Source organism: Trichosurus vulpecula, chromosome 4 (assembly GCF_011100635.1).
Source record: "Trichosurus vulpecula isolate mTriVul1 chromosome 4, mTriVul1.pri, whole genome shotgun sequence".
Classification (NCBI taxonomy): Eukaryota; Metazoa; Chordata; class Mammalia; order Diprotodontia; family Phalangeridae; genus Trichosurus; species Trichosurus vulpecula.
Genome location: NC_050576.1, coordinates 28,610,348 through 28,634,404, shown reverse-complemented (window position 1 = coordinate 28,634,404; position 24,057 = coordinate 28,610,348). Strand labels below are relative to the sequence as shown.

General features: G+C 49.4%; 1 protein-coding gene across 5 annotated transcripts in view; it reads right to left on the bottom strand.

Moving 5' to 3' along the window:
- Positions 1 to 21,758, bottom strand: part of EPS15 (epidermal growth factor receptor pathway substrate 15) — a 125,658-nt gene extending 103,900 nt beyond the window's left edge. For 3 of the 5 annotated variants that reach the window (XM_036755982.1, XM_036755984.1, XM_036755987.1), the window contains exon 1: positions 21,563 to 21,741. In XM_036755982.1, coding sequence (XP_036611877.1) covers positions 21,563 to 21,595 — 33 coding nt within the window. In that variant the 5' untranslated portion in view covers positions 21,596 to 21,741. Of the gene's footprint in view, positions 1 to 21,562 lie in introns of all 5 variants that reach the window. The other 2 variants (XM_036755986.1, XM_036755985.1) reach the window with 2 other exon arrangements.
- Positions 21,759 to 24,057: the final 2,299 nt, after the last annotated feature.

The window sequence follows — 24,057 nt, the reverse complement described above, 5'->3', positions numbered from 1 at the left end:
GAATGCATTCAACTGCGGACACACTAAGTGTCTACAGGACATCCAGCTTGAGATGACCAAAGGGCAGCTGGTGAGGTGGAAGCAGAGCTCAGAAGAGAGATGAGGCATGATGGCTGGTAGATAGATGAATGAATGGATGAAGGAATGAATGGATGGATGGATGAACAAATGGATGGATGGATGGATGGATGAATGGGAATGAATGAATGAATGAATGACAAAGCCTTAATCAGGCACTTCTGTGTAAAGAACTGTATGAAGTGCTAGGGCTACAATAAGAAAACCGAGGCATACTTCACTATCAAGAAGCTCGAAATCTAATGGGGAGAAATGACTTCTGCATGGAGAGGAGAACCAAAGGGACCTAATAAAATCACCAGATGAGACTGAGAAAAAGAAGGGAGCCTAGGAAAGAGATGTGGAGGACACCCACAGTGTGTGGCCATCACATTGATGACAACCCCGCAAAGGAGAACCCCGTCACAAGAACCCCTGAGGAGAGGGCATCCAGCAGGTGATCAACCATGTCAAAGGCTACAGAGCGGTCAAACAGGATCAGTGGTGGAAAAGCAACTACTTTTAAAGGCTGATGTTTCCATGTATATTTTTTACAATTGCTACCAGAGAAATTTTACACTGGCCTCACCTATATTCGTTGATATATTTTTATTACTTTATCTAGTGGCCATTAATGAAGTGAATCAACACTTGCAAAGAGACCAAATTGTTTATTCTGGCTAACAAGCCCTCCTGCCATCCCCATCCCCGTGTGGCCAGGTGCACATACTTGGCCCAATCGTCTCAGCTCCTTTCCAGCTCTGCCCATCTCTGGGCCTTTCCTAACTGCCTGGGTGTCCATCACTGCATGCATGAGCTGCTCACCGCTGCTCCACCACAAAGAGTGAGTATTCAGTCAGCCCCAGATCCTCCACACCATGGAGAAGGGCCACTGCTGCTGCCAGGGGATCTGAAGGGTGGAGTTCATTTAGGTACTTTGAGAGCATCACAAAGAGAGGAAGAATCAAGGAGCATTTTTATTTTGCAAAGAAAAACAGGACAAAAGGAAAAGAGGAAAGGGTTTAAAAAGTTACTTGTCCAGAAACCATTGATGATTACCAGCTTAATTTTAGATTAAGTTAAGAAATCAAGCCCAGGATCTAGAACCTAGAACATGAAAGAGCTTCCCTGCAATCAGATGCTTTCCACTGATTCTCTCACTGGAGCCTCCTAACAACCCTCAGAAGTAGGGCTTAGAAGGTGCCTACCTACTAGGTGCCAGGCACTGCTCTAGGTGCTGGGGATACAGAGACAAACGTGAACCACTGCGTGGAGAGGCAGAATGTGGGATCAGGTGGGATGAGGCTGAAGGGGGAGAACTCTGAGTGCCTAGTGCAGGGTCTCTTTAATCCCAGGGCTGGGAGGGAGCCATTTATAGATGAGGAGATGGAGGCCAAGGAGCTTGCTTCTAGTCACTGCTCTGGGCCTGGCTGGGGCTTAGAACACAAGAGGGCACTCCTCAAGGCACAGTACAGCTCACTTGGCTGACATGAGAGTAAAAGAATTAATTTCTTAGGTTAAAAAAGAAACAAATTCAGATCAGCTACTCCCTCTGCCTCTACCTCACCTTGGCAACCAGCCAGGCTGGGGCAGCAAAGCCTTCAGACCCCAGCTCCACCCTGGCTGGGCCTTTTGGGAGCCAAACAGCTGCCCTTCATCCTGAGGACTGGACCATCCTAGGTGCTGCCAGGGCCCCCCCATGCTGGGCACTTTGTGTCTGCCAGGGAGGCCGGGGAGGGAGAATAAGGGGAGAGAGGGGCAAGGAGGGGCAGTTGCAGCCCAGGCCATGACAGGAGAAGACTAAGGTCCAGTGAAGTTAGGTGACTCCCAAGAAGCGGTGCCCTTCACTCAGGCCACTCTTAACTTAAACTTTTGTGTATGTACAGTGGTATTTCATAGCTCTCTCAACTGTCAGAAACGCAGCCCTTAACCAAGCAGGTGTCATCGACCCAGAACCCCCGAGCAGGCACAGCTCTCAGCTGGGTTTGGTTTAGCACCAGTTTTACAGGAAGAATTGGCATGGTGGGGGCAGGGAGGACAACAGATTTATCCACACCCATAGTCTTCTATCTCGGCGATGAATTGAAGGGGGCTGTAATTTTTTTCACAGTTGTCCTCTTGTAAATATTTTTCATAAGCGCTGCAATACAAGATGACTAAACATCCCACAAAATTAATTTCCTGTTGTCTACATACACACAACAAAACCAGCTCCTTCATTCACCACTCCCTATGGGGCCATCCTTCCATGGAGCTGAAACTTCCTTTTGTCTTTTGTCTTCCTTTGCTCCCAGGAAGAACATGTCAAGATGGGGAACATTCAGCGCCCCCATTAGAATGGCCCCTCATTGGCCAACGCACAAGGATCTCACATTTAGAATGCACAGGCCAAGTAAAAACCCTGTCATCCTTAGACCTCTCTGCCTCCTTTTCACACCGCCCTTCGATGACTATTCTGTACATTTGTCCCACAGGTGGCCATGGTCAATCAAGTCATTGCCAAGGGATGAGCCAGCAGCCAATGAGCCTCTCCATCCTTGGTTAAGCTAATCCCCTAAAACACAGACAGGCCGGTGCCAGTTCAGGACTAGATGCCTTTCAATCATAGTCATCCCTACATACACTGGCAAAGAATTCTAGGACCAATGATCTCTGCCACACTGGAGGTAGCAAGCAGGGTAAGCACCTGCCAAAGTGCTAAAGAAACATAATCAAATGTCCACGATGTGGTCCAGGACCACACGAAGAGCTTTGACTTCATAGTAGAATGTTTGACAGCTAAACACAGATACCAGGAGAAACTGAAATATGGATGCATGGACATTGGAAAGAAAGTCCTAGAAAAACAGAACAAGGACTCCGTGCTTGGGAAGTGCCTGAAACACAGAGGCCTCCTGATAGAGGGCCGATAGCTTCTTTAAATCAAAGTGAGTTGGGATCAATTTTATTTTGAGACAGACAGTCAGCGGGAGGCCCCAAAAAGCAGGAGACAATGGAGATGGCAGTGAGAAGGCCCACTTGCCAAGGTCAGGATACCACACTCCTGGGCAGGGCCAGCTGCTCAGGACAACAAGGCTGAGCACGGAGCCACGCAGCCTTGGCCCGGGCCCAGGCCTTGTGACAGGGACTGCCTGGCACACTTTACCAGCTACACCACTGAGAAAGCCAAAGACACAAGTACGGAGACAGCCCCGCGGGCCTCATCCCCACCATGCCCAAGGAGATGGGAGCAAACAGTAGAGCAGGACAAAGAGTCCTGGCCTTCGGGGTCCAAAGACCTGGGTTCAAATCCTGACTCTTCCGAGCCTTGGGGCAAGTCACCTAACTCCCCTGGGCCTCAGCTTTCTCATCTATAAAACGAGGGGGTTGAACTTCCAGCTCTGAACATAGGGGCCTATGATGCCTGTCACCTATGAAAACATAAGCTTCCTTTTCAGCGGTCATCAGGAGCATTGACCCAGAGCATGGAAACGTTTTTGCCTTGAGGGAAAGTTTGAGAAGAAGGGAATGGAGGCCAGAGGCAAGTGACAGATCCCCTTGTGGCCCCTCGGCTCTGAACCAGAGGCAGCGAGGGAGGATCAGGAGGGCTGTTCCTTGCACTCCTGAGGCTGGGACTGCCCTTCTCGGTTCATGACTGTTAGCCCGGCTGGCGTGGCCCCCGTTCCTGAGGCTGCCAGGCTACTTGTGTTTGGTGCCAACTTCGTGTCCCTCAGGAACAGACTGAATCATTTCCCACCCATCACAAAGCAGCAATGAGGTCACTGCCTTCCTTTGGAAAAGAGCCCCAGTTCTGTAGGACTTTCCCCCTCTGTACTCAGGGCCAGTGAAGAAAGGGGGAGAGAGGCTACTTGGATTTGCCTGGTGAGGTTTCCTTTGACCAGGATGGCACTTGGGCCACTTCAGCCTGCACCAGGCTCCAAGGGAACCCTTCCAGCAGGCAATCCACCAGTAGGAAGGAAGACAGAGCCTCCTTCTCACTGGGAGGCTGCCCCTGCAGGAGCAATCCCAAAGGTTTCTGGAAGCTTTAACATACAAGGCTTGGGAGTTAATGGCCAAAGAAGGCCTCTCAGGAGGCTGCAGAACAGCCTTAAGCCTCTTGCCTAAAGTCCACTCTCCCCAAAGCAAAATGGGCTGTAATTAATGCCTGTCCCCGGAGTAGCTCATTTGCCCTCTTCAAGAGAAATGGCTTGTTGAAGGACCCCTCAGAAGAGGGAAGAGAAGGAGGGCAATCTCTATCTTCTCTGGACTGGGCAGGTCACAGGGGACCTGCCAGAGGAGAGAAGGCAGCTGGGACCAGCTAGCCAAGGGTCACCACGGTCTGTTAGAGCTCTCTGTCATGGGCTGAATATCATCTGGTCCTCCTGTTCATACCAACTGCTTACTTAACACAGTAGAAGTGAGGACATCATATTTTCCTAGTGGTTTGAGTTTTAAAATTTTTCAACTTAAAAAATCATTGTATTGGCTGTGACCCTGAGCCTAGCGTGACATTTAGCTCTCAGGGGCCCCTGATGGGGCACAACAGGTGCCGATCAGCGTTACTAGGAGGGTCCCTACATCAGTGAAATCCCACATCCAGCCCAAAAACAGAAACCAAGAAAACCAAGCCAGGGATGCCCCCCCCCCCCCCCCGCCATGGATTCTTGGGAGAAAAGGCCAATTGAAGGATCTAAGAGAATTCATTCAATTCATTATCTCCTCTGTGCCAGGCACTGGGGCACAAAGACAAAAAATATTATCACTGCCTTCATGCTTATATACTAATGGAGTAAAATCCAATATACACAGATAAGTCATTGTAACAAATAAGCAAAATAAATGCCAAGTAATGAGGGAGAGGGGGGCAAGAGAAGGGGAGATCCTAACACATGGGGCAAGGAAGGCCTCGTGTGGAGAGGTGACCCATGAGTGGAGCCCTAAGAAGTCAAAGGGAGGAGGGAGAACATTCTGAGCACAGGGCTGGGGAAAAGTCCTATCCCTTTAACAGCAAAGTCAGATGGTCAGACCTATGTCTTAGGAAAGTGACTTTGGCTGCTATTTCAATGCGGGATTGGAGAAGGGGGAGGATGGAAGGAAAAAGTCCCATTAGGAGGCTGACTAAGTCCCCTATCTTTCCTCCCTTCCCAGCCAAGGACCTAGAAAAAGCCTCCAATGTGCTCCTCGCCTTGCCTTCTCTCTCTCCCCCCCCCTGCCCCCTCACCTCCCCCTCATCCCTTCTCAGGCGCCATGCTGAATCACCATCCATGCCTATGCACCTCAGTCCCCCCAGGCTCTGTCCTAGGCCTACTGTCTTCTCTCTTGGCCCCTCTGGATGACCCCAGCTCTCTCTGGATGCAGCCCTGGTCTCTTTTCCACAGTGCAGGCGGTCCTACATCTCCAGCCCTGCCCAAAACTCAACCTTTTTCTCTTCCCTTAAATCCCATCCCCCTCTTCAACCTCCACCATTACTGCCAAGGGCATCAGCCCCCTTCCAATCACCCAGGCTCACCACCTCAGAGCCCTTCTTCACTCTTCAGTCTCCCTTCCTCAGTTTGGTGGATTCTAATTTCACAACCAATCTAGGGCCCCATCACCTCCAATCTCCAATCTATTTTAATAGCCTCCTCATTGGTCCCACCTCCACAGCTGTCCAAGTGATCTTCCTACAGCTCAGCTCTGATCATATCACTCTCCTGCTCAAGAAGCTCCCATGGCTCCCTACTGACTCTAGGATGAACGACAAACTCCTCTGTTTGGTATTTAAAATCCTTCAGAGCCTCCAATCGATCTTTGCAGATGGACATCCCATCATTCCCCCCACCAATATTCTAGCCAAAATGCTCTACTTGCTGTTGTCTGTACACCATGTTATGTATCTCCCACCTTCATGCCTTTGCACAAGCAATACCCCATGCTTGGTATGGTCCCTGCTCACCTCTGCCTCATAGAAGCCCTAGCTTCGTTCAAGGCTCAACTCAAGGGCCATCCCCTATAAAAGGTTTAGACTGAAGCTCCCAGCTGCTACTGTGCTTTCCCCCAAAATTATGTCTACTTTGTATTTTGTATTGATAACTCTGTGCACATGTTATATCTCCCAAGGGAGATGTGAGCTCTTGGAAGGCTAGACCAATTTTGTCTTCCTTTTTCCTATCCCTAGGTGCTTACCAATGGCTGCTTAATTAAAAAGCATACCCGGAGGTTCTGGGCCTCAATGGCCATGATCATGAAGGTGCCTTTCACAGAAATCAAGAAACTGGCCCTGTCTGAAGAACCAGATGGGGACAGAGGTCCAACAGGGAGCTTGTGGTGCAGGCCTGGGGGTCAGGAGAGAGATCAGGGTTGAATGTCCAACTTTGAGAATCAACTGGGATGAGATCACTAAGAGAAAGAAAGGGTAGAGAGAGTACAGAAGGAAGCCAAGAGACTTGGGGAATGCCCAAGCTAAGGAACAGGGGCCACTGAGCCTGAGAAGGGTCAGTCAAAGGTTGGAGAACAGAAGCATTGAGTGTCACAGAAGCCCCAGGTGGAAGGAAGGGAGATCAGTGGCATCAAAAGCAGCAGAGATGTCCAGGAAGAAGAGACTTGAGAACAGGTGCCAGTTGACAGTTAAGTGACCACTGGTAAAGCCGAAGAGTAGCATTTCCGGTGTGTGGGAGGGTCAGAAGCCAGACTTAGGGAGGTTTAGATGGAAATGACTGATGAGGAAGCAGAGGGAGCACCTAGAGACAACTATTTCTAGGAATCTGATTATGAAAAGAAGAGACATAACCACAGGATCAAGTGAAGATTTCTTTTTTTTTTTTTCCAAATGGTGAGACTATGTATTTCTTGTCTTCTCAATAGGCAGGGAAGTGACTGAAGAATGAGAATTGGGAACTGAAAATAAAAATGTTTTTTTAAAAAAAACAAAAACCCAAAAGGTAAGGTTCTGCTATGCCCGTATGTAAGCTGAATGGCCTTTGTTTAATTTGAGTGACTCAGCTTACCTCATTGAGCCTCTGGACGCTGTGGCTTGCTCTTCCGGGGCAGGAAGTCCAGCAACCATACCAGGAATCAGAACTTCCTGTGTGATGAGTCATGGGACTGGCTGAGGGGAGGTGTTAGCTCCAGAACCTGGTCTACGCTAGGGGGAGGGGCCAAGTCAAGAACCAATCGGCCCTGGTCATTCAGGCGGCGCTTGATGATGTCAAAAACTCTATAAGAGGGGAGAGGACAGCTTGAAGTTCTTTTTTTCCTTTTCCGGTTGGTGTGGGAGCAACGAGGAGCATGACTCTGGGCCAGTCCTTGCTCTCAGGCTGAGCCCAGATGTTGGTAACTATGAATTGTATTCGGTCTGTCTGTTGATATTTGTAACTTGTTTGTATTTTGGTTTTGAGGTTCAGGGTGCTGGTTTGTTTTCCCCCGAACTAAGTGAATGTTTTGAACCTCAGGGTGCTGGCTTTTTCCCCTGAAGTACGTGAATGAATCTGTATTTGGTATATCTCTTGATGCTTGCCTGTATGCTCCCCTGAACTAACTGAATGCTAACTGAACGCTGGTGTTTTCCCCTGAACTAAATGAATGTTGTCTGTATGCTAACTGAATGCTGGATTAAAGTAAGCTGGTCAACCCCTTCACCATGCTTTCCTTGTTTCAGCAGATAAAAAGAACCTGTACTTTCCCGGCATCCAGGCAGCCTCCTGGGTCCTGGCAGCCCCCCGGGTGCCGGCTGTGGGGGAGGGATCTTACGCCCCCACCGAAGCTGCTAGCTGGGTTGTTAAAACACCGTACTCCAAGGAACTCAAATGATAAAAAGTCCAGTTTCAGATATTTATAGGGGCACTTTCTATGGTAGCAAAGACCTGGAAACAAAGTGGATATGGCTCAGCTAACAGTCGTACATCAGTAAAGTAGAATATTACTGTGCTTCAGTTGGTGACTATAGTGGATACAAAGAAGCACGAGAAGACCTATCTGAACAGACACAGAGAGAATCTAAGGGAACAACAGTATCAGTGGGCAGGGCACATCTACTAGTAGCAACAACTAAACAACCCAAACCAAATGAAGATTATAAGCATCAACCTGGCCCCAAAGAGGAGCTATGAAAAGCCATCTCCCCCACCACCTGGAGAAACTGGGGTCCAAGGGCATGGAAAGCTGCACATGCCATCAGACTTTTGGCTGTGTTTTTTTCTCTCCTCTTTTTAAAAAATATTCTATTTTTAATTATAAGGTTAGCTCTCTGGAAACAAATGGGGAAGGGGTACAGGAAGAAATACAGGCAATATAAAAACAGAAGCAATCAATGAGATCTTTTTTTAATTGATGAAGTCTGAGTATGTTTGCAGGCACTAGGGAAGGAAGGATCCAGTAGATTCATAAAGGCTATAAATGAAACTGAGGGACTAGTGGAAAGGGACAAACTCCCAGAAGAGATGGGAGGGAAGGAGATCAGAGGCCACAGGAGATGGGAGGGCCTGGGCCATCAGGAACACTCTTCTCAGAGACTGGAAAAAGGGAAGAGAGGATATACAGAGAAGTAGAGAGGCCTTAAAGTAGGAAACAAGGGAGATGAGGGATCTTGCTTTGAGGGAGAGCCTCAATTTTCTATGCCAAAAAGGACCCACGGGCCCAATCTCTATGGCCTATAAAGAATGGCCTACTGTGTTAATTAATAAATGAATGTTAACTTACCCAGAAGCCTGTCTTTTTTTTTTATTTTAAAATTTTAACAGTTTGCTCCTTAAAGTCAGTCACCTTAGGAGGAATTCATGAGTTTTTAACAGAAACTTAAAGATGTTCCTTACTTTCTATGACAAGAAAATAAAAGTATAAATAACTGCAAAACCTGCCCCTTATCTTTAATCTGACACTGAAAACATTCACAGTCACAATAAAAAAATAAACGCATCAGATCAACTATACACCAAGGACGGGCACTAAGCTTCCATGAGGTTTTCCTTAATGGGCACTTGAGAATGGCTTTTATTATCCAATCTGGACATGCTGCTAAAAGCCTCGTTAGCTGGGAGAGGAGAGGCTGAGGCTGGGGGCAGAAGAGAGAGGGAAGGGGAGGAAATGGCCATTTCCAGATCTGGCTGCAAGCAGAGGTTTAGAAATGGCTGGAAACTCAAACTCCAGATGGTTCAGACCCCTATCCCCACCCTCACCCCCAGGTCTTCCAAAGCCCAAAAGGGGTCAGAAGGCAGAGAACAGCCCAGGGATTCAAGCAGCCCAGTCAATAAGGGGAAGGGGGAAGGCAACAAGCTTGCAAAGGATTGCAGAAGTCTGGAAATTCAAACTGTTTTTGCTGCTGAGAACTTTTGATGCTTACTTCCTATGTCAGAAGGAAGTGTGACATAAATTCATCATGTTTGGTTCACCCTATCATACTGAACATGTACCTCTAGTTTCCTGAAATCTAATGATGCAGCACTCAGCCCAGCAGCTCCAGTACACAGTCAGTGCTGAATACATGCTTTCTCATCTGCAAACTAGACCCAGTAATACCCAATAAATTTAGAGCTGCCCTTGCAAGAGTGATGGGAGGCCCAAGGGAGCCTAGAATACAAAGCTCCGGGCTGCTTGGCAATCGGGGGCGTGGGGGGGGGGCCCGGGTGCGCCTTTTAATTTATGGCACTCACCAGCTGCTCTCAGCTGCTGAAAAGCCTCAGGGCCTGGGGGCAGAAATACTGCCTGGTCCAGTCCCTCTGGTCCTTCACACACAGACTGTCCCCTCCCCAAATCAGAACTAGCAGAGAAACCAAAGCACATCGGTCAAAACTCCCACTGAATACAAGTCATGAAGGCCTCTGGACAGGCTTCTCCACGCTAAAATTAGAGACAGAATTCTAAGTTGTTAGAGCTAGCTAGACCTGGAGATCGTCAAGTTCACACCAAACAAAACTGAGGGCACACCTGGTCAGCTGACCTGCCCAAGTCACCGGTGCTGAGCAGCAGAGGCACGATCTGAACCCAGGTCTTGTGCACCATGTGACCTGCTACCAAGCATGTTCACTTTTCACATCCTCACCATGACAGAAATTATTATACCCATTTTACAGACACAGAAAGCAAGGCCCAGAGCAAGATGGCATTTTACTTGTCAGAAGTAACACAGAGTGGCTGCCCTAATGCTCACAAAAGATGACAAGCCTCCAGGAAGTTGGGCAGATGCCCCGTGGATGAGAACCCCACCGCTGAGTCAGGTGCAACGGGCAGTCTAAGAAAGTGCAGATGGAGGGAGCTCAGCCCCTCCAAGTCCCCACGGCAGAGAACAAAGGCATCTACCAACGGGAGGTCTCCAACATACCCTACAGCATCTGTGAGCTAAAACTGCAAGGATGAGACCTGGGTTCAAATCCCAGCTCGGGAAAGACCTCAATTTGCTCCCCCTGAGATGGACGTGAGGAAAGGGGCTGGAAGTCTTGCAGGTGTGTGTGACATGTTATTACAGCTGTAACTACACCCCAGAAAAGAGAAAGGACAAATAGGAGCTGTCATTATTACCAGGCGTTCCGGGGGATAAGTCAATCTGAAGCATGTTTGGTTAGGGGTTCTATGGTGCCTATCATCTTCCTGGGGTAAACATGCACAAAATCAATTAAACTTTTAAATGATTAACAGTGAAAGGTCTGAAAAATCGTAGAATGTCAGAGATGAAAGAGTCCTGCAAGACTCTAGAGCACTAGAGCCGGAGTTCCAAAGACCCGAGTTCAAGTCTTGCCTCAGACATTTACTAGCTGTGTGACCCTGAGCAAATCACGTAACTGCTCTGTACCTCAGTTTGCTCATCTGTAAGATGAGGTAATAATAGGATATCCACCCCCGGCCCTTGTAAGGCCCAAATGAGATAACATATGTACAGCACTGGGTTAATGGATAAATGTTAGCTATCATTACTATCATCATCATTATTATTTAAGAGATCTTCTAGGTCCTCAGAAAGAGACAAGCAAGGAAAATATGCCCTAAATGTCATGACTTTGAGAAACGTAACTGGCAAAGGCGATATCTGGATCTAGATCGGAACTCAGAACCATGATTTCTTGGTACAGCAAGTGTGTTTGTCTTCAGACCACTTATGGGGCTTGGCCATTGCTGTACAATACGAACCCTGGGAAAACAAGGGAAGGGGCTCCTGGGTCACTGGGGAGGGAGCATCTCGCTGACAAGCCCAACTGCTCCCTACTAGGGCTAAGTAAGACCCCTCCTCCCACATGCTCAGCATTCCAAGCCATTTTGGAGAAAGCCCTTAGCTCATTGCTCAAAGAACAGAGACTACTTTGGTGTCACAACCGTGGGAAGACACAAAACAAGAAGCGCCCCAGCCAAGGCCTCAAACCTAGCGCACTCCCCATGCACATTCATGGACAGGGACACTTTTCAGCTGTTTCCAGATCAGGTCACTGTGAAGCACCTCATAGGGTACAAGGCAGAACCTCAGCCCCACAGAATCTGCCTGCTCTGTCAGAACCTCTCCAGAGCCTGCTTCCTCAAAGATCAATGGATTCTGAGCTGCGAAACTGAGGCCTTGCTTCCTCTCAATTCCCATCCTCCCTCACCTTCCTCTAGCCAGGGTGGTGCTGACCGCCATCCTCTCCTCTTCAACACAACACAAAACTCTCCAATGAGATCATGCGCGCTTAAGTCGCTTCACAAACCTTAAAGCATGACATAAAGAGAAAGGACAGATAGGAGCTGTCTTTATTACCATGATTCCAGATTCTCCTCCTTCCTCAGCTTCCCTGGCACTGCTCTCCTCTGGAAATCTGCTCTTCCCAAATGGAGGGGATAGATGAAGCTTTCCTCTCCTTGTCTATCATGACTTTTAGATGGGAATGGTCACCTCATAACAAGGTTCTCAACATTTACACACCAGCAACTAGCAGAGCCAGCATTGAACTTGACCTTTCTGGTTCTCCACCTTCTGAAGGAGAAAATTATCACTGAGGTAAGTCAAAAAGTTATGAGAAAAGAGGAAGAGGGGGAAAAGAGAGAAAAGAAAAAAGGGGGGAAGGGAAGAGGGGGGAAAGGGAGGATGGGGGAAAGGGAGAGAAGGAAGGAGAGAGGAAGAGAAGGAAGGGGAGGGAAAGGGAGGGACAGAGAGAGAAAGAGACAGAGAGAGGGCTCCAGTAGTTATCTGGATAACTGAAATCTCCCATCACTCCAGTAGCTATGTGTCTGTGCCAGGTTTGTGATTAGTTTCCTGGGCCCCTCATCTATTTCTTCTTCCTATCCAGGTGGTCTGCAGTATCCTCCAATGATAACAATCATTTCTGTTTCTCTGGCCACTGATTTTGATCCCAAAGCTCCCCATCACCCTTCCCCCACCTCCCCTCTAGTTTCTGGGTTTCTGCATTATGAGGATACCTTCTTGCCATAAAATGCTACCCCACCTGCCCCACTCTAACCCACCCCAACTCTGCTGAATGTGACACACCCAGCCATGGGAACAGGGAACCATAACTCTAAAGCTGGGAAGGAAGTCAAGAGTCAGTCCATCACTAATCATTCCTATGTGGCAGGCGCTGGGCCAAGGCCGGGCCATCTAAACTTCCTCATCTTACAAGAAGAAATGCAAGGTTCAGTGACTTGCCCAAGGACACATGGTGCCTCTGGTCCCACCGGGTCTTGGTGATGGCTATGAGGTCAAAGCTGCCTCCTTCCACTAGGAGTTCTTGTTCCTTTCACTTGTGGCCTAAACTTTGGCCATCCTGTGCACTGACACGTGGGGTTTGGGGCTTTACTACTGTTCCTTTCTTGGATTTTGTTCCCTTTTAACTTCTGGAGATTTCAACTGCAATTCTCCTTTCTATGCAGTAACTTTTCTCTATGGTATATATCTAGCCTGGAGGAGACACCTAGGAGATATTCTATCTCTAACTTGGAGATTAAAGCTCTTTTGATAGGATTTTCAGGACACTCGGCAAATATATTGTTACCAGCTTTTATCAGGAATACTCCATCCCTGGGCAGGAGCCCATCACCCATCGATTTTAAGCAGTGGTCCAGAAAACAAAATTCCCTTTTAAGACACCACTTCCTCAACCAGCAGTTCACTTCCCAAATCAGTCAGTCTTCAGGGACCATTGTTTGGGCCGGATGGCTCAGAGTGAATGTAAATAGCAAATGTTTCTGTTTTAGCCAGAAACAGGGCTTTCCCTCCCAGACAGTTTTTTTTTTTTGACTGAGTAAAAGAGGCCATTCTTTGCCTCATTTCTTACCTACCCTGAATCACTAAATGGGTGTTGCCTCAGTCAAACTGAGATGTGTTAAAGACCTCAGCCTTTTTAAGGCCAAGGTCTCCCACTGCATTGCCCCCTCCCCCCCATCTCCAGTTGTCCTGACTTCTATCTTGACTGTGGACCCAGATGGCTCTGGAGGAGAAAGTGAGGCTGGTGGCTTTGCACAGTCCTCCCTCACTTAAATCCAATTCACTTGCTAGTCAGAGCATCACCTCCCTGATGCCACGGTCCTCAAACAACAATCTCTTCCACATCTTTCGTCTTCAACAGACAAGCCCGTGTACCTTGGTTTTCAGTTTCTTGAAAACTAAGATTTTATGGGTGTCAGCAGCACTTTTCAACTCCTCTTGCCAGAATGATCTGTGGGTAGTAGTCACCTGTGTGATAAGCCTTGGGAAGCTCTCCACTATGTCCTCAAAGCATACCCCAGAGAGACAAGAGAATTCTCCCTGTCTTTATCTGAGCACCCAGGTAGGCAGTGGAGAGAGCAGCAGACTTAGAGTAACGAAATCCTAAGTTCAAACCCCACTCGAAACACTCTCCTAGTTAAGTCACTTCACCTCCATCTGCCTCAGTTCACTCATCTATAAAAGGAAGATATAACGGCACCTACCTCCAAGGCTCACTGTGAGGATAAGGCAACCTTAAAGCTCTATGTAAATGCTGCTACTATTTATTGTTATTAATATTACCCCACCCTTCTTCCTCTGACCCTCTACCGACCCGATCCGATCCATCAGTAAGCCTTTATTGAGTGCCTACTATGAGCCAGGCACTATGCTAGGTGCTAGGAATGTGAAGGCAAAAGTCAAACCATCCCCAAAGAACTGGAAATTGAAGGAATGCCCATCAACTGGGGAATGGCTGAACAAGCTGTGGTATATGAATGGAATGGAATACTACTGTGCTATGACAAATGGTGAGCAGGCAGACCTCAGAAAAACCTGGGAAGACTTCTATGAACTGACGCTGAGTGAAGTGAGTAGAACCATGAGAACACTGTACACAGGGACAGTAATAATAACGGTGTGTGAGGATCAGCCACGATAGACTGAGCTCTTCTCAGCAATACAGTGATCCAAGGCAATTCCAGAAGATTCGTGGCAGAAAATGCTAACCACATCCAGAGAAAGAACTATGGAGTCTGAATGCAGATCGAAGCAGACTGTTTTCACTTTCTTTGTGGCTTTTCTCTTTTGTTCTTTTTCTTCTTTCACATGACTGATGTGGAAATATGTTTATGTGATTACCCATGGATAACTTGTATCTGACTGCTTGCTGTCTTGGAGAAGAGGGATAGGAAGGAGGGAGGGAGAAAAAATTTGGAACTCAAAATCTTATCAAAAATGAATGTTGAAAACCATCTTTACATGTAATTGGAAAAAATAAAATACCATCTGCAAAATAAATAAATCAAGCCATCTCTGCCCTCAAGGAACTTACACATTCTGGGGGATGACATTTACAATGTAAGAGGCAGCTAGATGGCCAGTGGAAAGAGCACAGGACAGGAGTCGGGAAAGACCTAAATTCAAATCCAGCCTCAGCACTTACTCTGTGACCCTGGGCAAATCACTTAACCACTCTGTACCTCAGTTTCCTCATCTGTAAAAGAGGATGATTAATAACATTACTTCCATCCCAGGGCTGTTATGAGGCTCAGATAATATTTCTAAAGCGCTTTGCAAACTTTAACATAAGCATGAGTGCTACCCATTGCATAAGGCCACAAACAATAAATACAAGTTAATTTTTGGGGAAAGGACCCCAGGGAGATGGAGCAAGGCCTCTCCAAAGCTTTCCTCTCCCCTAATTGCTGCTGGGGCTCTTACTGTACTTAAGGGCCATCTCATTCCTTAGAGGACAGGCAGCTATTTCCTCCTCGGAGCCTCTTCAGCCAAGGAAGTCCCATCCATTGTCTCCTTTGGCTCCAAGAGCAGCACCCTCGTCCTGTTCCTTCTCTGGGTAACATTCTTCCACCGCCCAGCTTCCTGCCCAAGGGTCAAGCCCATGAAGCCCAGCTTCTGTTTTCCTTTTAAGAACCATTCACTGTTTCTGAAAACTAGGCCTTCTGGAGTCCTTCCCCTTTTCTTCTAAAAGCAAGACCAACCCACCCTTGGCAAATAACTATTCGGCCACTTCACTGTGCCAGAAATCCCAACAGCAGCCACTCAAAGCAAGGCACCAAGAATGCCTTCGTGGCTTTGGAGGCTCCTTCCTCCATTCAGCTCTCCCAATCTGCCTCAGACAAAGCGGTGTCTCCCATCTACCATTTTCCCAAGAAACGCTGCCAGGCCTTCCTTTGGCTGCTGTATCTCGTTCTCCCGGTATCCCAGTCACATAGATATCCCCTCCTGCTGGGTCCTGAGTTCCTTGAGGGCAGTCATTCCCAAGCCCCAGCAGCAGTATTCTGCCCTCGGTAACACTATTTTATATGAAACATTTTAAAATCACACGGACCTCAAATCGTTCGAGCAGAGGCTTCAAGTGAACGTTAGACAACACTGCTGGCATTTTCTCTTTAAATGACTAATTTAGATGATTTTAATTATGCTAATTAACAATTACTAGATGAAGGGGCAGAAACAAAAGTCAAAGCAAGCTCCAAAGTTGGTTTTTGAATTCAAAGACAACAAGGACGAGTACACAGGTTCCTGGGGTAGTTACTCTCCCAGACAGCGCCTAAGGTTGCCTGATAAACTGGACATTCCTGGGTAGTAGTTACTGGTTCTGATAAGCCTTGGGAAGGTCTCCATTCCATCTTCAAAACATGCCCCAGGGAGACAACGGAAACCTGGGTATTATCACAGCCATCGGTAGGCAGCTAAGTGGCCCAGGAGAGAGAAAGTGTGGGACTTACCTCAGGAAGACTCAAGGTCAAATGCCACCTGGGACATTCCCTGCAGCAGTGTGACCCTAGGTGAGTCACTCAACCTCTGCCTCACCCTAAACTGGAGCTAACAACTCCAGCCTCCCAGGATGACAGTAAATTTAAAGTTGAGTGTAAAGTGGAGTTGTAAAAGAGAGCTCTATGTGATTGCCGCCATTATTTTGACCCTCTCCCCACGGATGGATCCAAAGTCCAGGATCCAAGGAAGACAGTAATTTACTAAGCCCTGGTGACTTGTAGTCAGCCTGTCTGTAGCCCAAACCCTCCTAGCTCTCAGGGCTGCTAGGGATGGACCCGCACTCACTGAACCAATTGTAACTGAGTCTGGTGGGATATCTGACTCATCAGCCATCGATTCAGCAAGCATTTATTGAGTATAATGTGAAGGGGTTTACATAGATAGAAAAAGAATGAGTCCCTGCCCCTGAGTGGGGGGAAAGGAAAGAGGGAACAGAGAAACAGAAAAGTAAACATGATACAAACTCTGGTAGATACAAAGTAACTTCAGAGAATGGGGCCGGGATGAAGAGCACTTACATCTGAGAGGGAGGGAAAAAACATAATCATCACATTTCTACAGCACTTTAAAGTCTGCAAACCGCCGTACATGTTATCTGTCTCATCAGATCCTCCCAGCCATCTTGGGAGGCAGGTGCCATCTGTATTCCCATTTTACAGAAGAGGAAACTGAGGCTGACAGAGGAGAAGTGACTTGGCCAGGGTCTCATGGCCAGTAAGGGTCTGAGTTCCCGGCCACCTCACAGCCTCTAAGATGGGTTCAGGTTGTCAGTGGGTGCAGCAGACTTGAACCTAGCAGGGGCCTGGGGGCTTCAGACGGTGAAGGAGAGAGAGCTTCTAGGCATGGGCAACAGCCTGGGAGATGATCAGCCTGCCTTCCTCATCTGGGGACCAGTGGGCAACTGGTTTGGGATGACTCTCACTACCCTCAAAACACCACATGAATGGGAGCTGGCATGGACAGCCACAACATTGGGAAGATACGAGGAGCCAGACAGGGAGTCTGGCAGACCCTCTGGATACCTCCTCTTCACAGGGCCCAGGGTGCATGTAGACCAGGAATGTTTAATGGTGCCCAGCCGATGCCCTCACGAAACTCCTACCATGTGGCCAGGGAGACCCCGGATTTTTACACTCTCTGATGAGAGCCATGGGCAAGGCCCTGAGAGGAGTCACCTCATAAAATCAGGCCGGCCTTTTCACGGCCCCTCACTGAGCAGGGGAGAGAAGCTATCACCAACTCAGGAAAGCCAAAGACTGGGAAGTAGTTATGGGAAATACTAGATGATCATTTCTAGAATGACTCCTTGTATTCATTCGGTTAAAATAGCTGAAAAACCGACTGGCCACAGCCCCAGTTTGGATGCAGAAACGAGGAGGGAGGGAAGAAAGAGGAAATTCTATTAAATCTCCTGGCCTCAGGGTCAGCCCCTGGCTCCATCACTTACTCCTTGGTGTCTCTAGGGGCTTCACTTTCCCCCTAGATTCTCTGCTCAAGAAGCCACACAGGCTCTCTAGGACAGACCTCCTCCTCAGTTTGACCTTAGATGCCTTCACCACCTGGCTCCAACCTGTTTTTCCAGGCTAATTACATATCGTTCCCCCCCTCACACATGATGCTCCCGACACACTGGCCTGCGCAAGCTTCTCAATCTATCACATTCCATGCCCTCCCTTTGGGCCTTTGCACAGGCTCAGCCCAGAGTCCTCACCTTCACCGAGTTCTCTCCAAGCCCCTCCCCCAACTCTCAGTGCTATTCCCCACCACTGGACCCAGATGGCTGAAGGAGGAAGTGAGGCTGGTCTCCCTGCCTCACTTAAACCCAATTCACTTGCTAGTCGTGGCATCACCTCCCTGATGTCAGGGTCCTCTTAGAGAACAACAAACAACGATCCCACCAGGACTGACTCTGGATTCCTGGAGAATGCCTCTCTGTGTACTGTGGTATCTGGGGATAGGTGGCTCTTCCCCACCCCCCACCTCCTACCCATGGCTGGTGGGCAGTGGCTGTTCCACGCTGGTCCTTGGATCCTAGCGTGTACCAAGCACATTTCTACAGGCTTACTGTTAATCACGGAATGGAACTTGGATTGGTTCAGAGATGACCAGAAGGAACCAGATCATCTTGGTGTACAAGGGACTTCCACTAGATGAGTTTGACAAAGCAGGCATTACTGCTATTCCCACTTCCCAGAGGGGGAGACTAAAATTGAGAGAATGTAAACATCTTGCCAAAGTGTAAGAACCAATGGCTGGCAATCCTCCCAACTTTAGGGCTCTTCCAAGGTGTCCAGACTGGGAAGATCTTGGGTCAGAACCAAATCACTAAATGGCAGAGCTGACAGGGAGAGGCTCTCTAGCCTTAACCCCCTCATCATACCACCAACGTAGCACCAGAAGGGTTAACTAGCTCAGCCTCAGACAAAGTCAAATTGACAGAGTCAGGACAGGAACCCCAGGGACCCTAGAGTTTGTCTAGGGTTTCAGCTCCACCCCACCATGCTATCTGGTCATCCAGCAGTCTCTCCTGTTTCAAGAAGAGAAAGCAGGCAGGAAGAACCCTCAAACTGAATCCTGTTTCATAAAGAAATGTCTACCAAGGCAGAAAGTTAGAAGCCAGGCAACACTCTTCAAAAACATCTTATCTGACTAGTGACTGATTCACACCAAGACCTTATAAACCAGAGATTGAGGAAATATGTTACACTTATATTCAATGCCATTCTGCAGGACACAGAGACAGAATAGACAGGGGCACAACTTCACCCCTGCCCGTGAGTTTCAATCTAATTATCTACACCCACTGTCTCTGTAGCTCACGGAGCATTGTGCAGTCACACAATGCCAGAGACCATCGGGAGCATCATCACAGTCTATGATCATCAGCTTTATCTGCTCACTCCTTTCTGGACATCTCAGAATCCAAACAAGCTAAAATTAGCTCCAGCTCCAGCAGGAAGACTCAACAAAGTCCCTGCCCTCCAAAGTGAAATCAAGCACAACCCAGACAGTCCAAAAGGCAGCCCTGGAAAGTGACAAAGAGTGCTGAATTTGGAGTGCAAGGACTTGGGTTCTAATCCTGACTCTGCTACTTCCTAGCCAAGATACCATGGACAAATCATTTAACCTCCATAGATCTCAAAGATGCACTAGAGAACAACCATGAGGGCCTTCCCTGCTCTCTGATCCTATGTCCTGATATTAATGGCCCCCTTGTTTTATAGATGAGGAAAAAAAAGGCCTTACAACCGATGAAGTGTTCATGCTAGTCTTTCAAAGGACTGACGTTTCTTAGGGTGAATGTTCCCTCCCTCCACAATCCCTTCCAGACTGAGTAGATGGTGTAAAAAGGTGCTGGAGCCGGCCTTCTGGTGATTAAAGCAACCTCCTCCTCTTTCAGTAGACTGAGGGAGGCCTTCCCGCCTTGATAGGTGGACCCTGCTGCTGGGTCCCAAGGGACAGAGCAAAGGGGACCCCACCAGGCAGGTGGGGCAGATTCCCAAATCTATGTCACTGGCAGCATTATTATGGCATATGACTGCCTACAAAACTGAGGAAGATTAAGTGAGTGTGGATGTGCTCAGAACACAGAAGTGGCCAACAAACATGAAAATCAATACCATCCCACCCTGAGCACAACTTTTCAAAATGACCACTGGAAAATGAAAGCTTCACCCTACCAGCAGCATTCTTATTAAATGAACATTCAAGGCACTGACTGCATCTTTGAAAGAAAGAGCTAAAGGCTACAGTGGACTCGGTCCTTTGACTTGAAGAGACATTTACGAACCCAGACCCCACAGCCTCAAGGAGATTGATTTCTAATCCTTCAGAAACTACCCAAACACATCCAACCTGTAGCCCTGGTCCAGAGATCCAGGCTGGGCCTGAGGTTCTGCCCCAGTTCAGGGCTCCTAGGAAAAGCCCTCCTTCAGTCTCCTATCAACTCTGAGAGGGAGACTGACTGGCTCAGGACAAGGGCATTCCTATCTCCTGACAGGTAGTTACAAATAACACCCCCCACCCACCCAGCAACAGGGCCTATACCTCAGCACCAGACCTTAGCAGGAGTCAACAAGTCCCATAGAAAGTGATGGTCACTTGATTGCTTGAGCTGAAGGCTAGACGACTCTGGAAAAGACCAGGTCGGAAGCCATAAGGTGAGGACAGTGCCTGAAGGACAACATCACTGCCTGCCTTTATGGAAGGATGGGGAGGAATCCAGAGTGGGGGGCCAGGGCAATGGTGGGCAGGCAAACAACCAGCACTGACTAAGGGCTAGACACTGAAAGGAAGAGACCTGGGGGGCGGGGGTCATGAAAGCCATTCTAGAGGCTAAGGTGATGAAGGCTGGGTGGGGAGAACTCTCCTGTGGGTCAGAAGCCCTCATCCCCCAGGCACAAGGACACTGAGGATTCTGAACTGGAAGCTCCAAGAGCTTCTCACATTTTACAGAGGAATGAACCTGAGGTGGCTCTGACCTCTTGGGGATGGGGGTTCAGAAGCGGGTGAGGGGAGATGGGGGGGGGAGGCTGAGCTGGCAGTGGAGCCATAGATGACACCCTACTGGCTGGGGCTCAGTTTCCTCAGCGTAAAACAAGGGGGCAGGGCGGGATGTGCCCACCAGCTCTGTATGAAATCCATCAAGTAGCATTTATTAAGTGCCTACAGTGTGCCTGCGCTTATCAGGATGACTCCAGGCATGGTGTTAAGCCCTGGGGATACCGAAACACGACAGAGTCTCTGCCCTTACGGAGCAGTATCGTGGTGGGCAGGGGGCGGGTGGGGGGGGAGTTGCTGGGACTGCCCCATTCCAGATCTATGACCTCTACGACCTTACGATGAAGTGGGGGTTCAGTATGTATGGGGGCTGCCACCGGCAGATGGCGAGCAACTCGTAAGTCCCTTCTCCTCCCGCCTCAGTCTCCCCTCTGCAATGGGGAGGGGGCCACCCAGTACCCTAGAACCCTAAATGAATGACTCTGGGGTGGGGGTGCCCTCAGCAAACACTTCTCCTGACTCGGTTTCCCCTCTGTAACGGGAGGAGACTGGGCTGGTCACCCAGTCCCCTCGCACCCCAAATGGACGCCTGGGGGGCAGGCACCGGGTCAGTCCCTCCCGCCCCGGCCCGCGAGCCCCAGCAGCGGCCCCCGAAGCCGGGGTCCCCCGCGGGAGGCCGGGTGGGGCTCGGGCGGGACAGTGGAACTCGGCCGAGGGCGCTCGGGTCAGGTCGGGGCTAGACTGGAAGGCTAGGGCGAGCTCGGCTTGGCTCGGGACGGGACAGTTGGGCCGAGGGGGGGCGAGGGGGAGTCGCGGGCGCGCGCGCGGGCACGGAGCGGGGGCGCGCGGGGCGGAGCGGGGGCGCGCCCGGGCAGCCCGCCTTGTTACCTGGGTCAGGGAGAGCTGGGCCGCCGAAGCCATGGTGTTTCCATCATGCACGGCGAGCGGCCGCGGCGAGGACGGGAGCGGGCGCCGACACGCTCGGGGCGGCGGAGGAGAAAGAGAAGGAAGAGGAGCAGAAGGCGGCGGCGAGGCCCGGGCGGCTCACCCAACTTCAGCAACTTCCCTCCCGTAGCCCCGCCCCACCCGGCCCGGCCCCGCCCCCGCCCTCACACCCTGCCTCTCCCGCCCTCACCCCGAACGCGCGCGCGTGCACACCCACGCATTCCCGCTCCCCCCGCCCCTCGGCCCCGGGCCGCCCCGAAAACCCGGTGCGGAGCGGCCGCTGCCACAGCCTCCGCAGACTCAGCCCGAACCGGAGCCAGATTCCGCCCGGGCCGGTCTACCGCTCCACCTCCCCTTCATCCCCAGCCCCTCGGCCTGGCGGAACGGAAAACCCGGCCAGGATTTCCTTCCCGGCCGGGTCGGAGCGCTCCTCGAGGTCACCTGCCAGCCCATCCAACAGCCTCAGGCCCGACGTCGGGCAGACTTCGGCTCTCAAGTGGGGCGTCCCGTAGGCAGCGCAAATTCAACAAACGTGCCCCAGGCAGAACTCATGCTCTCCCTCCGTCCCCCAAAGCCCCCACTCCCTTTTGGAACTGTCCCATGACCGTCAAGGCTGCAACTATCACGTAGCCACCTGTGCTCCAAACCACCTGGCTCACAGCCATCCCACGTGGTACGTTTCCAGCCGGTCATTCTGTCAATCTCACCGCCCCCTCCCCTCTCCAGGTTCTCCATGCCCCTCACCTGGCCTTCTGTTTGTTCTCCTCTGGGTCCACGTCTGCCCACTCCAATCTTGCTGCCGCACACGCAGCTGCCAAAGCGATTTCCTCAAGTGCGGCTCTCAGCACTCCCTGCTCTACTCAGCGAACTCCAGGAGCTCCCGATTCCCTCTAGAGCGAAATACGAATTCTTCTGTTTGACCTTGAAAATCCTTCACCACCTGGCTCCAAGCTCCCTTTTCAACCGCGTTCTAGATCACTCTTCCTGCACACCCAATACAGTACTACACTCACACTTCTTTCTCAATTCAGCTGCGATACCTCCTTCTATTCAAAGCCTTCTTGGATCTCCTCCCCCGCCCCCACACACACAGTAGCTGCTAGTGCCTTCCACACAAATGAACATACGTATATGTACAGATTGTCTTTCCCGGCAAAATGTCAGCTCCTCGAAGTAGGGGCTATTTCTTTTCTCTTCTTTCTTTTTCTCCCTTTGTTCAGGTGATTTATGAGTATTATTTGAGATTTTGCTGAGCAGAGATCCTGCGCACAGTAGGGTCCTTTGAATGGAATTCAGGAGGACCTTCCTGGCCATCTGATCCACTTTCTAGATAATTCGAACTCAGTTTCTCGCTCCAAAGGCAGCATTCATCAGCTGCTCATCCCCCTCTGAGCCCGGTATTCTTCATCTATGAGATGAAGAGCTCAGAGAAGATGCTCGCTAAGACTCCTTTCAGCTTTAGCGATCCAGAGCTCTGCACCTGGAGTCAGAAGAGAACTAGGTTCAAATCCAGGCTCTGAAAAGTACTGAAACTCTTGATTTTTTTTTTTTTGAGCCTTCTTTCCTCATCAGTAGAATGGGCGTGATTGATCACACTTGCACTGCCTCCCAAATGAGGTTAAAGAGCCATAGAAATTAGAGTTATCGCTCTAACAAAATGGCCCGTTGAGGGTTTGCGTCAGGAAAAAATCCAGTATAAAATTTTAGAGTTAGATGACTAACAATGACAACTTTCCCACAGTGGGACAGGTGTCCCAAGAGGACGGAGGTCCCCCATTCTTGGAGGTCTCCAAGCAGAGATGACCGTTCACTCTTCAGGTATGTTATACCCAGAATTCTCGGCGTTTAAATCCAGGCTCTGACACTTACTAGTTCTGTGATCACGGACAAGTCGATTTACCATAGCTAGGTGGTGCAGTTTAGGAAGACCTGAGTTCAAATCCCACCTCAGACAGTTGTGTGACCTTGGGCAAGTCACTTAATCTCTGCTTGTCTCAGTTTCTTCAACAATCAAATGTGGGTATTAATAGTCCCTGCCTGCCAGGACTGTTGTGGGAATCAAAGGAGATAGTGTTTGTAAAGTGATTAGCACAGTGTGTGGCACATAGTAAGTAAGCACTATATAAATGATATTATTATTATGATCTTTACCCCTCTCTGAGCCTGTTTTCTCATCTGTGAAATGGAGATAGAAAGATCTAGACTTGTCTTAGATGGGAAGCTGGAAGGCACCTTGGTCAACCAACAAGCACCGATTAAGCTCCTAATGTTTGCCAGGCATTGGGTATACAAAAACAATAAATGAAACAAACCCTGTCACTAGGTAACTGTATTCTAACAGGGGAGACGCTGAGCCTCAGGAAAATTGAGTGACTCACCTAAGGTCACACACAGGTAAGCCATAAGTAACCAAAGCTAGAGTGCAAACCCAGGTCTTC